The 15,607-nt window shown below is 48.4% G+C and overlaps 2 protein-coding genes across 2 annotated transcripts in view; one reads left to right on the forward strand and one right to left on the reverse strand.

Moving 5' to 3' along the window:
- LOC146355706 (uncharacterized) overlaps positions 1 to 6,644 on the forward strand; it is a 56,797-nt gene extending 50,153 nt beyond the window's left edge. The window contains exon 5 of the mRNA XM_084831155.1: positions 289 to 6,644. Within this exon, the coding sequence (XP_084687281.1) occupies positions 289 to 1,118 (830 nt within the window). The 3' untranslated portion in view covers positions 1,119 to 6,644. The remainder of the gene's footprint in view (positions 1 to 288) is intronic.
- Positions 6,645 to 6,954: 310 nt separating this feature from the next.
- LOC146355708 (uncharacterized) overlaps positions 6,955 to 15,607 on the reverse strand; it is a 30,576-nt gene continuing 21,923 nt past the window's right edge. The window contains 2 exon segments of the mRNA XM_084829965.1: positions 6,955 to 10,173; positions 14,247 to 14,331. Of these exon segments, the coding sequence (XP_084686091.1) occupies positions 9,374 to 10,173; positions 14,247 to 14,331 (885 nt within the window). The 3' untranslated portion in view covers positions 6,955 to 9,373.

Raw genomic sequence — 15,607 nt, forward strand, 5'->3', positions numbered from 1 at the left:
AAAGCTGTAACGGAAGTGCAAGCCTTGATAGACACAAAAGAACCCATACAGAGAAGAAGACGCTGTACATATGCACAGACTGTGGGAAAAGCTTCGGCCTCAAATCCAGCCTCACGAAACACCACAGAAGCCACGCAAGGGAAGGAGGAGGCCAGCCTCCAGACGAGAGGGCTAGAAGAAGTCAGAACTCTGAATGTAGGGTACAGGGAGGAATCCATACGGAGAAGGAGCCATACACATGTTACACCTGTGGGAAGAGCTTCAGAAATAAGGCCCACTTCATTATACACGAGAGGACCCACACTGGAGAGAAACCGTTCCAGTGCCTCGTCTGCGGAAAAAGCTTCAGAAACACCTCCCACCTGATTCTGCACAAGAGAACCCACACAGGCGAAAGGCCGTACAAGTGCCCCGTTTGTGGGAAAAGCTTCAACCAGAGCTCAAACCTCATCAGGCACGAGAGGACTCACACGGGGGAGAAGCCATATCCGTGTTCGGTCTGCGGGAAAAGCTTCAGCTGGGGACCCGAGCTACAGATACACGAGAGAATCCACACAGGAGAGAAACCATACAAGTGTTTGGACTGTGGGAAATGTTTCAACAACTACTCAAGCTTCATAAGACATAAAAGGATCCATACAGGGGAGAAACCCTACCAGTGCCTCGACTGCAGTAAAAGGTTCCACCAAAGCTCAGATCTTCGGGTGCACCAGCAAAGCCATCACACCAGAGGGAAGACAGATTTCTGGGAAGGCTCAGGAAATGTCTCACACCTCATTAAGGACCAGGGAATGCATGTAGAAGCAGAGAGCTGTAAATGCCGGGCTTGTGGGAAAACATTCAGTCGACGGTCGCACCTTACGCGTCACGAAGGGACCCATGTGGGAGAGAGACCTTATAGGTGTGCCGACTGTGGGAAAAGCTTCAATCAGACTTCAAACCTCATCCGGCATGAGAGGACCCACACGGGGGAGAAACCCTACCGGTGTTCCAGCTGCAACAGAAGCTTCAACCGGAAATCACACCTTCTCAGGCATGAAGAGACTCGCGTAGGAGAGAAGCTGTACACTTGCTCCAGCTGCGGGAAAAGCTTCAACCGGAGAGCAAACCTTGCCTGACACGAGAGAAGCCACTCAGAAGACAAACCCCACACCTTCCCTTCCTATGGGAAAAGCTAGAGGTTTACCATGCATCAAGAAAGCTGCAAAGAAGTAGTAACGCGTCAACTGTCAGATTAGGGATATTGAAAGAGGGGTTGCTGTTATCACTTGCCAGAAAATATTTGCATATCCAGACCAGAGAGAGAAAAAACTGGTATTCAGGGCCCATGGGTGTATTCAGGGCCGGCTTTAGGATAAATAGCGCCCTGGGCGAGGAGTGACTTTGGTGCCCTCCCCCGCCTACCCCCGTCACTTTTGCAGGGCTGCCCAGAAGGCTTATGGGGCCTGGTTCAGGTGTGATGTTGTCACCCCCCTCAGCTCACTGTCCCAGGCAACTGCCCAGCTCACCCACCTCTGTGGCCAGCCCTAGGTGTATTCATAGAATTCCCACCCACCTCCAGTCTAAAATAAAAGCCATCCCCATAAATGCAGCATTTTTTCTCCCTGTGCTTTATTGAAAAGGAGTTATTTCCATGATTGTTGCTATGGAACAGGGACATGTGGCCCTCCAGCTGTTGTCGAATTGCGAATCCTCTCTCACTCTGGGCCATACTGGCTGGGGCTGGTGGGAGTTCAAGTCCAACATCTGGAGGGCAACACATTTCCCACTGCTGGTGTACAGGATACTGAGCTCAATAGACCAAAGGTCTGACTCGGTAGAAGGCAGCTTCTTCCATCCCAAGGGTTGGATCCAGATTTGAGCTGGATCAATTCCACTGGCGGATGTGGGCTTCTCTGCCCCTTCTTCCCAGGACAGCCCCTCCGGCCCCTTGAAAATGCTCATTTATCTTTGTGGGGTGGTAAGAGAAAAGCTGCAGTTGCGGAAATCCCCTCTCGTCTATGCAGCCATGAGACTGAGCAGGAGTTACCCTAAACAGCTGGATAGCACTTAGGGCCCCAGTGCGCTTACTTCCACTCATTTGGGGGTAACATGAATTGAAATCAATGTGATTTAGTAGTGGTTGAGACGCTGAACTGCAGACCGGAAGGTCGGCAGGACAGCAGTTGGAGACCCGAGTGTCGCGTGACGGAGTGAGCTCCCGTCTTCAGTCCCAGCTCCTGCCAACCTAGCAGTTCAAAAGCAAGAAATTGCAAGTAGATAAATAGGTACCGCTTTGTTCAGTCATGCCGGCCACATGACCACGGAAGCGTCTTCGGACAGCGCTGGCTCTTCGGCTTAGAAACGGAGATGAGCACCGCACCCTAGAGTCGGACACGACTGGCTGGGGACACCTTTACCTTTGTTAAGAATATAAGAGTTGTGCTGGATCAGACCAAGGTCCATCCAGTCCAGCATTCTGTTCACACAGTGCCCAACCAGCTGCCCATGGGAAACCCACAAGCAGGGCATGAGTGCAACAGCACTTTCCCACCCATGTTCCCCAGCAACTGGTGCACATAGGCATACTGCCTGATACTGCTGGTAGCACATAGCCATCAGGACTAGTAGGTATTGATAGCTGTAAAGGATTGTTTCTCTCGCCCCAACGATCCTGCAAGGTAAGCCAGGCCCAACTTGGCCACAAGTTCCCCAAAGTTGACCCAGTAGCTCCCTTCCCAGGCGAGTAGGCACTGTATTTAGCACTGAAGTGATACAGGACACACCACACCAACTGGAAGTTGGATAAGTTTATTAGGGGAAAGGAACAAAGACGGAGGAAAGGGGAGAGGTGGTAGGTTGTACAGGAAATTACAAGCAAGTTACGATACTCAAAAGCAAAGCCAGAAATGCCAGTCACCAAGGCACACATTCCCAAGAGCAAAATAATAAAGCTAGCTAATCTATCCTATACATATGGGTCTCTCAGGACAGCCATCGAGCAGCAACGCACCCTAGTACTGTCAGAGCCAAGAAGAGACACCCACCCCTTCTTTAGCCCTCTTTTTATTGCCCAGCCCTAGCAACTCAAGGCAGATTTGAAACACCCAGTCAAAGCCCAGTCCCAGGACATCCCACTCCACCCATAAGGAGGCTGAATCTTTCCACCAGGCACAGCTGTTATCATTTTCCCAATTAGCCAGAGGAGAGAGTGGCCTTGAGCTGCTGGGCTGAGAAACGGCCAAAAAACAATCAACCTCCAGGTGGCTACTTCGTACATGACTACCCAAGCTGCCCTCATGGCTCCCACTTCTACTATCCCATTCTTGTCAATAGCGTTCTCCTCTAGGAATTTAAAAGGGGAATTGTGTAATCCCCTTATAAAGCCAGACAAATTGGTGGCCATCACTGCATCTTACAGCAGTGAGTTCCATAGTTTAACCATGTGCTGTGGGAAGCAGGCCTTCCTTTCTATGTCCTGAGTAAGTATGTTTAGGATCAGACTACAGAAGCACTTCAGAATCTCAGTTTCCACAGAGAGAGAGATCTCCTCTGGTGCCATTGCAACCTCTCCCCAGTGGGAGAGGGAACAGAAACGGACTTTGGACTGTTTTGCCTCCCACAGTATCTTTGGATCTTCCCCCTCCTCCCTTACCCAAATCTCTCAGCTGCTAGGCCAGAGGTAAGAGAAAAGAGGATAGCATTATAGGCAGCTGCATTTGGGGGGAGGGGGGGACCAAAAGCTACAGCAACAGAAGCTTCCCTTTTAGAGAAAAATAAGATCCAAAATACACAGTAGGGAAACACCTTTATTAGGAATAACTCAAGCATCACAAAATAGGGAGAAAGCGTTCTGCAGAACTCTTCATCAAGCAAGATGTTAAATGAAACAGGAATGAGTGCATTAGTACTAGTGCGCTAATCCGCATTTGTTAATGCAAATTAGCACAAATAGAATGAAATTTTGGTTAAAAAAATCCAGTTCCATCACTGAGCAGACGATGGAGTGAAAGACTCTTGACAATCCTCGAAACAGATGGAATGAACAAAATCCCTGCATCTCTAGTCACAATGGAGGGTGCTTTTCATCAGGACTGCACTACATAGCAAGTGGTTTAACCCTTCCTGCCCCACCATGTTTCTGATGAAAACCTCCCCCACACCACTGTTATATTAGCCCTGGGAAGGAAGCCATGTTGGGAAAAGGTGCTTGTTTAAACAGGCCAATCTTCCTTCACCTGGTGTCCTCCAGATGTTTTAAACACCAGTCTCAGCTGGCTGGTCGATGCTCAGGAAATCTGGGTGCTGTGATCAAAAACATCTGGAGGGCACCACGTTCGGAGAGGCTGGAATAGGCCTCCAGTTGGCGCACCAGCTTCAACCAGGAAAGAGACTTGACCATGAAGGCATCTACAGGATCACCAACAACTCCGAGCTGCAAACCAGATTTTTTTTTTAGAGCAAGCGCAACCCCATCCAGAATGAGTTTAACACCACCTCACTGATCAGAAGAACCATCAAACAGAACCAACATCTTGGTGCAATTAAACTTAAATTGAAACGATTCCATCATTTAACTATGTGCTGTGCGTTTGACCACCCCTGATCAAGAAATGTGTCTTCCAGTGGAGGCACTCGTGGTGGGTCAAAAGGAGTTAAGTGATCCGGATGCCACAGATTGTGGCAAATTATGGGACTGTCCAGCTGATACGTTCCATGGGGTTTTCTTGGCAAGAATACTGGAGTGGGTTGCCATTTCCTTCTCCAGTGGACCACATTTTGTCAGAACTCTCCACCATGACCTGTCCATCTTGGGTGGCCCTGCACGGCATAGCTTATGGCTTCACTGATTTACGCAAGCCCCTTCGCCACAACACATCAATGAATCAAGGTAAGCTGGAGGTGGTCAAACATGAGATGGCAAGATTGAATATCGACATCTTGGGAATCAGCGAACTAAAATCGACAGGCATGGGCGAATTTAATTCAGGTGACCATCATATCTACTACTGTGGGCAAGAATCCCTTAGAAGAAATGGAGTAGCACTCATAGTCAACAAAAGGGTGGGAAAAGTACTGGGGTACAATCTCAAAAACGATAGAATGATCTCAGTACGAATCCAAGGCAAACCATTCAACATCACAGTAATTCAAGTCTATGCCCCAACCACTGAGGCTGAAGAAGCTGAGGTTGATCGGTTCTGTGAAGACCTACAACACCTTCTAGAACTAACACCAAAAAAAGATGTCCTCTTCATCATAGGGGATTGGAATGCTAAAGTAGGAAATCAAGAAATCACCGGGATAACAGGCAGGCATGACCTGGGTGTACAAAATGAAGCAGGACAAAGGCTAATAGAGTTTTGCCAAGAGAACACGCTGATCATAGCAAACACTCTTTTCCAACAGCACAAGAGATGACTCTACACATGGGCATCACCAGATGGTCAATATCGAAATCAGATTGAATATGTCCTTTGCAGCCAAAGATGGAGAAGCTCTATACAGTCAGTAAAAACAAGACCTGGAGCTGACTGTGGCTCAGATCATGAGCTTCTTGTTGCAAAATTTCGGCTTAAATTGAAGAACGTCGGGAAAACCACTAAACCGTTCAGGTATGACCTAAATCATATCCCTGATGAATATACAATGGAGGTGAGGAATAGATTTCAGGGATTAGACCTGATAGACAGAGTGCCTGAGGAACTATGGACGGAGGTCCGTAACATTTTTCAGGAGGCAGCAACGAAATCCATCCCAAAGAAAAAGAAATGCAAGAAAGCAAAGTGGCTGTCTGATGAGGCTTTACAAGTAGCTGAGGAAAGAAGGGAAGCGAAAAGCAAGGGAGAAAGGGGAAGATATAATCCAACTGAATGCAGAGTTCCAGAGAATAGCAAGGAGAGACAAGAAGGCCTTCTTAAATGAACAATGCAAAGAAATCGAGGAAAACAACAGAATGGGAAAGACTAGAGATCTCTTCAAGAAAATTGGAGATCTCAAGGGAACGTTTTGTGCAAAGACGGGCATGATAAAGGACAAAGAAGGCAGGGACCTCACAGAAGCAGATGAGATTAAGAAGAGGTGGAAAGAATACACAGAAGAACTATACAGGAAAGATCTTAATGTCCCTGATAGCCATCTACTACTATGTAATCATGTGTATCTAGTGACATCGTTGTAAATGGAATGAGGCTTGTGAGATCTGCTTCTAGTCCCCACTGGGTGACTTTGGGCCAGTCACAGAGTCTCACAGAGTTGTTGTGAGGATAAAATGGAGAGGAGGAGGATCTCTGCCTTGGGTTCCTTGCAAGAAGGAAAAATGTAATAATGAATTAATAAACAGAGCCAAAATATATAAACCTTCAGAGCTGCATAGCATCCAGTTTTAGAAGGCAGTCCTGGTCCTTGCCTCACCGCTTTCAGATGATTTCCCTGCCACTTTGCTGTTCCTCTCTCGTGTCCTCCTCCCGTTTACGCATTGTCTCCTCATCGCCTTTGGACGAGCACGCGGTGTCTGCACAGGACATCAGCAGCAAGTGCTGGCTCTCACACCCAGGCTGTGGTGGGGTGGGAAGCTCTTGTGAGAGAGAATGGCAGAGAAAGGGAGAGCAGCATCGGGAGCAGGACTTGCAACATGGTGGCCCCCTTCAGCTGCTCACTGACAAGCGGAGGCATGCTTGGGGCCTTGCAATGAAGAAGGCTGGGGACGGGATTGCAGCCTCAGGAAGCAAGACAGTCCTTGCCTACAGACTTGTGATTTAACAGACACAACGCATAAGGAAAAAGGGATACGGAGGGAATGGGAATTAAACATTTCATGAACAGGTGGAATAGCTGCTGAGGGGGACAGTTCTGGCAGAGTAGGAGCCAAATCATACTTTCGGTCAACTTCTGGGAAAGAGGTCCAGGCATAAGGGGCAGCAAAGGAGAACAGAGAATGGGAGCTTTGGACAGATGGACAGCAGTGGTAACTTTGCAAGAGTAAAACAAGTACGAGCTTTATTTATGTTCAACCTCACAACAACCCTGTGAGGTAGGCCAGGGGCATTCCCATTTTACAGATGTGTAACATTGGCTGACTCACATAGCAAGGCCATACTGGAGCAGGATTGGAACCCAGAACTCCCACACCAAAGTACAAGTCTCTAGCCACTGGGGCACCCGACACAAGAAAAGTGATAAATTGTACTCAGAAATATTGACATTTAAGCTTAAAAATAAGGTTAGAATTAGAATAGGACATGATACAGCGATTAAGAAATAGATTTGTGCAGCCCGATCCTACATATGTTTACTTCGGAAGAAAGCTGCACTGAATTCCACCTGGCAGGAAGTAAGCCTGCATAGGATTGCTGTCAAATGCATTTAAAGAAATATTAAGGAAATACCTACCTGTGTGCATTAATTTAGGTCAGGGCTGCAGAACCTCTTTCAGCCGGTGGTCCAAATTCCATTTCCAGAAGCTCTCAGGGCTGGATTTGGACCCTGGCCCTGAGGTTTTGCACCCCTGATTAAGGACCTTCATCTGCTATCAGTGGGGAAGGCCCCTTCGGTAGCCAATTATAGTCTTACAATTGATGAACACAGACAATGCCTGCTAGTATTCCTAACTGAGGCAAAACTAAGAATATTTAACTAGAGCCTTGATCAACTCTCTCTAATGCAGCCTTGTACTTAACAGTTCTTCTGGCTGCCATGGGCGACCTGGAATTCCATGCAGGCGAGTGACAGGACTGGCAGGGGACGGATCGATGGCTCTGTCCCTTCTCCACCAGCCCACTTGGTTTCTGTGCTGGCTACAGAGGAACGAGTCTCACATCTTCCATGGAAATGAAGGAGGCAGGTGGAGTGGGGATGGAGTGACTGATACCTCCTGCACCAGCCTGGTTGGTGGAAGTCAGGGTTTTTGTTTTTGAAGAAACTAGGTGCCTGTATTTCTATGCTGACTGCAAAGGAGGTGGATTTCCTCCTTCACAGCCAGCACAGAAATGCAAGCTACTACTAGCTTAGCAGGCTAGTAAATTTTGTGGGCTTATTTATAAAGCTGCTCTAATCACACACACACACACACACACTCACTCACTCACACTTTCTTGGACCAAGAACCCCTTTTCTGGTATAAGTGATCTTGAGAATGTGGATGACAAAACAGGGCTGGCCCAAGACATTTTGTTGCCTGAGACAAAGTCAAAATGGTGCCCACTTCACCCCCACAATTCCATGTATAGAAGCCAGCTAGATAAATCTTTTTCCACAACAGTGATAGGACAGCATCCTCCACCACACCTGAGGGCAGCAAGCTAGCGTGGGGGTGCAGGGCAGGCTGTGTGGCACATTAGTGTCAAGAGTAGGCACGGTTGGGCACCTGCCAAGGGCCCACACCCCAGTAGGGGCCCACTGACAAGAGACCCTGGAGTTGCTTCACCATGGCAACCAGCTTGTTTACCTACCCCTCGCTCTGGCCCAGACAATGATGGTGGAGGTTAGGAGGAGGAGCAGCAGATGCCATGGCTGGCTTGCTCACTGGCTCCCTGCCTGTCAAGCAAGCAAGTTGGAGCAACGATGACAAAGAGGATGAGGAGCAACGGCAGCTGGTGATAATGGTGGTGAGAACGTAGACTCACTGAGGGAGGAGGGCCATTGAAGGTGTCTTTCCAAGGGCCCTCAAAAACCTGGAGGCAGCACTGCATACAGCTCTGCCCTCCAGAACCTCGCTGCCCCCCCCCCCGGCATTTGTCACCTGAGGTGGGTACCTCACTTTGCTTAATGCTGGTGCCAACCCTGAGACAGGTTCCAGTCTCTTCCTCCTTCACAACCTTGGTGTGAATTCTCTGTTTAATGAAGCTGGGTTATCTGGAATGATCAGTTTTAAGGTTTCCACTCCCTCCTGAGGGGGTTCTCTCATGTACGAAGAGAGCTGAACTCTGAAATCCTTCACCGCCAAGCCTGCATTGCCCACCAAACCAAACACAACCCACCAGCAGCTCAGGAAAATCTCATTCTTGCTGTCTGTGTGGGACAGCAAAGACAAATGGTTTTGCCAAGTAGCTGGGAGACTACAGGGCCAGGAATAAATGGGAGGGGCTGCTGCTCAGTGGTAAGAGCCCCTGCTTTTCATGCAGAAGGTCCCACATTCAATCCCCAGCATCTCCAGGTAGGGCTGGAAAAGCTCCTGCCCAGAAACCTGGAGAGCAGATGCCAGTCAGTGTCGACAATACTGGCTAGATGGACCCATGGTCTGATTCGGTATAAGGCAGCTTCCTCTGTTCCTAAGTTGGGCAGGCCACTTTCACCCACAAACCAGGCAATTTCCTGGCTTCTTCCCAAAAAAGCTTTACCCCGTTTGAGAAAAGGCTTGATCTTGGAATAAAGCTTTTGTTCACGAGCACACCATTTATACGGCCTCTCCCATATGGGCTTTCTCATGTGCCGTCAGGCCAGGATTCAGGTCGAAGCGCTTGCCAGGATCAGAGTATTTTGAGAGGCCCTGCCGCGCGTGGATCCTCTCATGCTTGAGAAGGCCAGAGCTCTGCTTGAACCTCTTGCCGCACAGCACGCATTTATACGGCTTCTGCCCCGTGTGGTTCCTCTTATGCCTCGTAAGGCTGGACTTGTTACTGAAGGTGTTCCCACAATCCGGACACCTGTAGGGCTTTTCTCCGGTGTGGATTCTCTCGTGCTTCACAAGGTTGGAGCTCTGAGAGAAGCGTTTCCCGCAGATCGAGCAGCTATACGGAGTCTCTCCCGTGTGGGTCCTCCCGTGGACAAGAAGGCTGGAGCTCTGCTTGAAGCTTTTTCCACAGTCTGAGCAGATGTACGGTCTCAGGCCCGTGTGGTTTCTCATGTGCCGGATAAGGCTGGAGCTCTGGCTGAACCTTTTCCCACAGTTTAAGCAACAGAAGGGCTTCTCTCCGGTGTGTTTCCTCTTATGCCTGGTAAGGCTGGATTTATTACTGAAGCTGTTCCCACAGTCTGAGCATTTATATGGTTTTTCTCCAGTGTGGGTCCGGTCATGGGTGAGGAGGGCCGATCTTTTCTTGAAGCATTTCCCGCAGTCGGAACACTTGTAACGTTTCTCAGCTGCGCTGGGCCTCTCGTGGTTCACAAGAGTTGATTTGCTGCCAAAGGTTTTGCTGTAGATGGAGCAGTAACGGGGATCCTCTTGTGTGTAGATTCTTTCATGCTCGTTGCCTCCTGGGACAGAGAATCGGAATGTCAGTCTTTACACAGGCATAGGATCAAAGAAAATAAGAGCCCTGCTGGATGAGACCAAAAGCCTAGGTAGTCCAGTATTCTGTTCACACAGTGGCCAATTAGCTGCCTGTGAGAAGCCCGTAAGGAGGACAGGAGCGAAATAGCTTGTAAAGCTATTTTATCAAAAGCACAATCCTATACATGTTTAGACAGAAAAAAGTCCTACAATTCCCAGCATGTTAGGAGTTGTAGGACTTTTTTCTGTCTAAACATGCATAGGATGGTGCCCTGCAAAAAGTACTTCTAGACCAAGTGTCCCCAACCTCTTTGGGTCAGTGGGCACATTTGGAATTTTGAGTGAGTGCTGACAAAATGGTTGCCATTGTGGAAGGGGCACTTGCCCTTTCACAAAATGGCTATCATAATGGGCATGGCCAGGCACAAAACCCTCATTTCCCAGAAAGCAAACTGGTAAGACTAAAAGAAAAATAACTTGTCCAAGAACTGTGTAAGTACAAGGCACAGATGGGGGCTGAGCTTCAAAATACAAACCCACTCTTTTCAAACCAAACAAAGATGGCATAGAAGGCAACACTTCCATTTTGCAGCATGCCAGTCTCCCAGCTAAAAAAAACAAGAGGGGCACGGAGCCTGGCGGGTGCAAAGAACAGTGCCCATTGGCACACTGGTGCCCACAGGCACCACGTTGGAGACTCCAGTTCAAGACAAAGGGCCCTGCAGACTCACAGACAAATGTGGAAAGAGATGCTGGAATGATGGAGAACACTGATTACCCTGTTAGATGTCACATTTCTGTTATCTCTCATATGGACTCGGCTCACCAAATTCCTGTAGGATCTCTTTGTGAAAGTCGCCATGTTTGTTTCTTGCAGTAAGTAAATAAAACAAATTCTAGAATATGTAACACCGCCTTAAGCTTGTTCTGTGTGAACAAGAACCAATCTAGGGGGAGCTAAAGCCTGTGACACCGATTCTGAGTCAGAGCGAGAAGCTGTAGGGCCAGGCCCAGCCATGGGAAGCCAGGCGCCTGAGAACTCAGTTCTACCAGGCCTCCCACTGGCTTATGAGCCAGGATGGAGGGAGATGCAAAGCTCTGATATGGCCCATCTTCCACAGCTGGGAGACCTGACCTTGATGGAGGCCCCTGCCTCTCGACCAGGGATGTCTTCCATGGGAAGGAAGTGGATTCTGCAGGAGAGGTTTGTGGGAGGTGGGGCGGGGGGGGGTCTTAAGGTGCGTCAGCAACTAAAGAGGGCAGTGCAGAGATATCCAGTGAGACGCAGCAACTATCTACGAGCTAGGTTTCCCTGACAGGATCAGATCTCCAAAAGTGATCTTTAACGGCCACTCCCCTGTATTTAAACTAGAGCCATGGGTGGTTGTCCTTGCTCAGAAACTCAGAAAGCTTCCTGGTTTTACAGTCTGAACTTATGTTGTTGTCGGGGTGGACACTGAGCCCATAGAATCCCAGAGTAGTTCTGATTCTGAGAAAGAGGAGTCGCTCCTGGGAGAGGAGCGCACTCCTCTTTCCCAGGGCCAACAGCTGACGGAGATTCCTCCCACCGGCATTCCTAGCTTAGATAGCAGTCCTGGGAGTGACAGAGCGCAGGAAGCAGACTTGATGGACGCCGATGCAGAGAGCGGCGCCAAATGGAGGGTGCGGAAAGGAGGCGTAGTGCCCGGTTGGCGCGCAAACAACGGATCCAGAGGATCCAAGGGAAAAGGGGAGGGACTCTCCCTAGCCCTTAAGTTCAGGGTCTGCCAGCGATTCCCTTTCAAACGGGGACCAAATGTTCCAACTTAGGGCATAGGTACTCTGCTGCTCATATCTAGTTGCTAACAGTAGAGTTGTTAAGTAGTAAAAGAGGAATAAAGCTTTGAAAAGAATCCCTTTGTCTGTGTCTGGACTTGGCTACTGGATTAGACTGAGAGAGGCCTCCAAGGAGCCCTTGACAGTTGTGCGCTGAATCCAGGGCTGATTGGGTCTTTTGTTGTGATGCTCATGAACTGATTCTGGTCAAGGAACTGCATTGTAATCGGATATCTGGGGCTCTTTTTTTGGACTGTAAAGGCTTACAGCTAATTACTGGAAGTACTGCAATAAAAAGTTTTACTGAGACGTGTGCCTTTGCATCAGGAAGCCGGGTTCTGACATTCTGGAATCATTTCATTTTGCTGATGTCTATGTATTACTGAATGAGATCCCTACATTGCCAGGAATGTCAGACAGGCATAAAAAATGGCTCTTTCGGACCCTTTTACTGGCCAAAATGCTTATATTACAGCAATGGAAAGAGTGTCAACCTCCTTCTTTACACCAACGGACTGACAGTCTTGACCGAATTCATTTAATTTATTACATTTCTAAAATGCCCAATAGCTAAAGCTCTCTGGGCAGCGTCTGAATGTACTTGGGCTTCCTGCATTGAGCAGGGGGTTGGACTCGACGGTCTTGTAGGCCCCTTCCAACCCTACCATTCTATGATCCTTGAGTTGTATGGGGCTTTTTGTTTTTTTTGTTTTCAGATAAAAGCACAAAAATGTAATGAACATACGAGCACACAAGCAGGATATGACAAAATACAGAAAACCAAGGGCTATAACAAAAGGAAGAGAGCCAACAAAAACATTTTTTAAAAATTAACCAATATCCAGGCCAAAGGCCTGCCAAACAAACACTTTCTGGGTGATGGTGGAATGCCATTAGAGATGGGGCCAAGTGGATCTGTCCAGGCAAAGGAGAGCCAGAGAGTGGGCAAAGCAGGGGGAAAAAATCCAGTAGATGATACAAAACAAAGCACTTAACACAGATAAGTCACCCCATGCAGCTCTTTAATCATAAGACCCTAAGAACAGCTGTGCTGCGTCAGACCAAAGGCTTGACTAGTCTAGCATTGTTTCCACAGCAGCCGATCAGATGACCATTGGTATAAAGAAAGTGCAGCAAATTTCTAGTTATTCAATTTGTTATGATTGTCTTTTTACTGACAGGAAGGGAGCAATGCTCTTGAGGAGATTTCTGCCTCAGGTGCTGAAATAACTGGGAAGGGGTGCCATATGCTGCCCCAGCTCAGGCAGCAAAATGTCTTGGGCCTATTGCCAACAGACAACACACTCACGAACTGGCAGACTGTGGAATGCTCTTCCCAAGAAGATCCGCCTGGTGCCAATATTGTCATGCTGGCTAGGGAATGCTGGGAATTGTAGGACTTTTTCTGCCTAAACATGCACAGGATTGCACTCGAAGTAATTTAAATAATAGTTGTAGTAATAGTAGTAGTAGTAATAATAGTAATACTAGTAGTAATACTAGGAATACTGGTAGTAATAGTCCTATTCTCACACTTTGAATAGCAGCTTGATCTGCAGGAACCACCAACTGAATTTGCTAGGCATTATAAAACCTCACAAAGCAGTTCACATATCATTAAGAGATCAGTAAACTAATGTTTACTGCCTCTCACTGAAAGCTTCACCTAACATGACTACCAGTTCTTATCTGGTACCCTTTACATCAGCCTTCCTAAACCTGATGCCCTCCAGATGTTTTGGCAGGGCCAATGGACAGGAATGCTGGGAGTTGTAGTCCAAAACATCTGGAGGGCACCAGGTCAAGGCTGCCACACCACCTGCCAAAATGGCTGCCAGGAAAATCTAGCATCAGATAACACTTACAGGGGGACAGGGCCTCTCTGCTTCTGACGGACAAAGGCGCGGCCCCGAGCTTTTGTGTCTTCCTCTCTGCTGTTTCCCAAGCAGGAGACTGAGTTGGAGGGATGAGATAACACTCTTCAGCCCAGGCGTCGCAGTTTCTGCTCCTGGTTCTTCAAGCTCCCACAGCAGACCCAATATAAATTGCCCGCCCCCATGGAAATGGCCACCAGAGAAACCTGGTAGCAGATGACAACCCCCATGTGCTCTACATGGCGTACACTGAAGAAAGGGGGAGGAATACAAACATAATGAATTCAAACAAAATCCTCCTGGGAAAAGAAACCCATCCTCTGAGGACCTCACTGACCAAATCCAAGACAGGAGAAAAGCATCCTTACCCAATGAGATGACACTGCCATGGTCTTCCTGCATGATGTCTCCCTCTGTAGCTCTTGGACTGGAATCCAGGAAAGCCACTTGATCCTATGGAAAGTACAGAACCGTATGTGTGGAGAAAAGATAATTTTTTTAAAATCTGTATGAACCAGTTTGTGGAATTACTCTGAACAGGTTTCAACAAGTAGTCTGGGAATTTTTTCTCCCACTCGGTCAGCCAGGGCTACTGAGTTGACCCTTTAGCCCCACAGATGCCTCAGGTAATCAATGAGAGTTAAATATTGATACATTCTCAAACAGTTCTCTCTTCTTCTTCTCTGTGTATTCAGGCTATGCCCACTGACCTTCCCGCTAATGGGAGCACATTGTGTATTTGATGAAGTGGGCTGTCCCATGAAAGCTTATGCCACAATAAACCTGTTTGTCTTTTATGGTGCTGCAAGACACCTTACCAGCCACAGGACACTGAGAGCCAGTGTGGTGAAATGGTTAGAGTGTGGGACTAGGACTGGGGAGAGCCAGGTTCAAAACCTGCCATGAGACTTACTGGGTGACTCTGAGCTTGTCACTTTCTTTCAGCCTAACCTACCTCACAGGGTTGTTGTGAGAATAACTAGAGGGGGAAAGAAGCACGGATACCACCTTGAGCTCCTGGGGATGGAGGGTGGGGGAGGAGGGAAAGGAATCATTACCACCATCATCTGGGGAAACCTGGGGGCAAATATCCTGTCTGGCCAGGAACCTCACTGGTTGACTTTGAGCCTGATCTACTTCATAGGGTCATAGTGGAGATAACATGTGGGTGGAAGGAGAACCATGTAAGCTACCCTGAACTCCTTGGAGGAAGAGGGGGTGGGGGGAAGCATGCAAAACTCTTGGTCAGCCTTCACTAATTGATGCCCTCCATGCTAGCTGGGGATAATAGCAGATATTGTCCTACACATCTGGAGGGCACCAGGTTGGAAAAGGCTGCTCTTGATTGCTTTCAGGACTGCCTTCCTACTGCCACATTGCTTTCGATCTCCCAGGCATGGAAGGTCTTAAGAGCGCCCAGGGCCAGCTCCCGATCTTGAGGTGGTCCTGAGCGAAGTGTTCTCTGGTGGGGCCCCTCTTCTGTCACTGGACCCTGGTGGGCTTATATGGCTGCAGTAGCAGTGCTCTGAACAGCATTGGGCAGCTGGGTAGAGCCATTCTTTACACTTCCCAGAATGCTCCAAAGCGATGCTTCATCAGGGGAATTGTGGGAAATGAAAAGAGAGGCTCAACGCAGCCTCCCTCATGCTGCTGGGAGTGACAAGCTACAAACAAGAATTTGGGGGGTGGGGAGCAGTTTAGGTATTAGCAGGGGGCCCTGCTCGCACAG

This window comes from Heloderma suspectum, chromosome 2, assembly GCF_057233095.1.
Source record: "Heloderma suspectum isolate Gila_16-S chromosome 2, 16-S_ref, whole genome shotgun sequence".
Classification (NCBI taxonomy): domain Eukaryota; kingdom Metazoa; phylum Chordata; class Lepidosauria; order Squamata; family Helodermatidae; genus Heloderma; species Heloderma suspectum.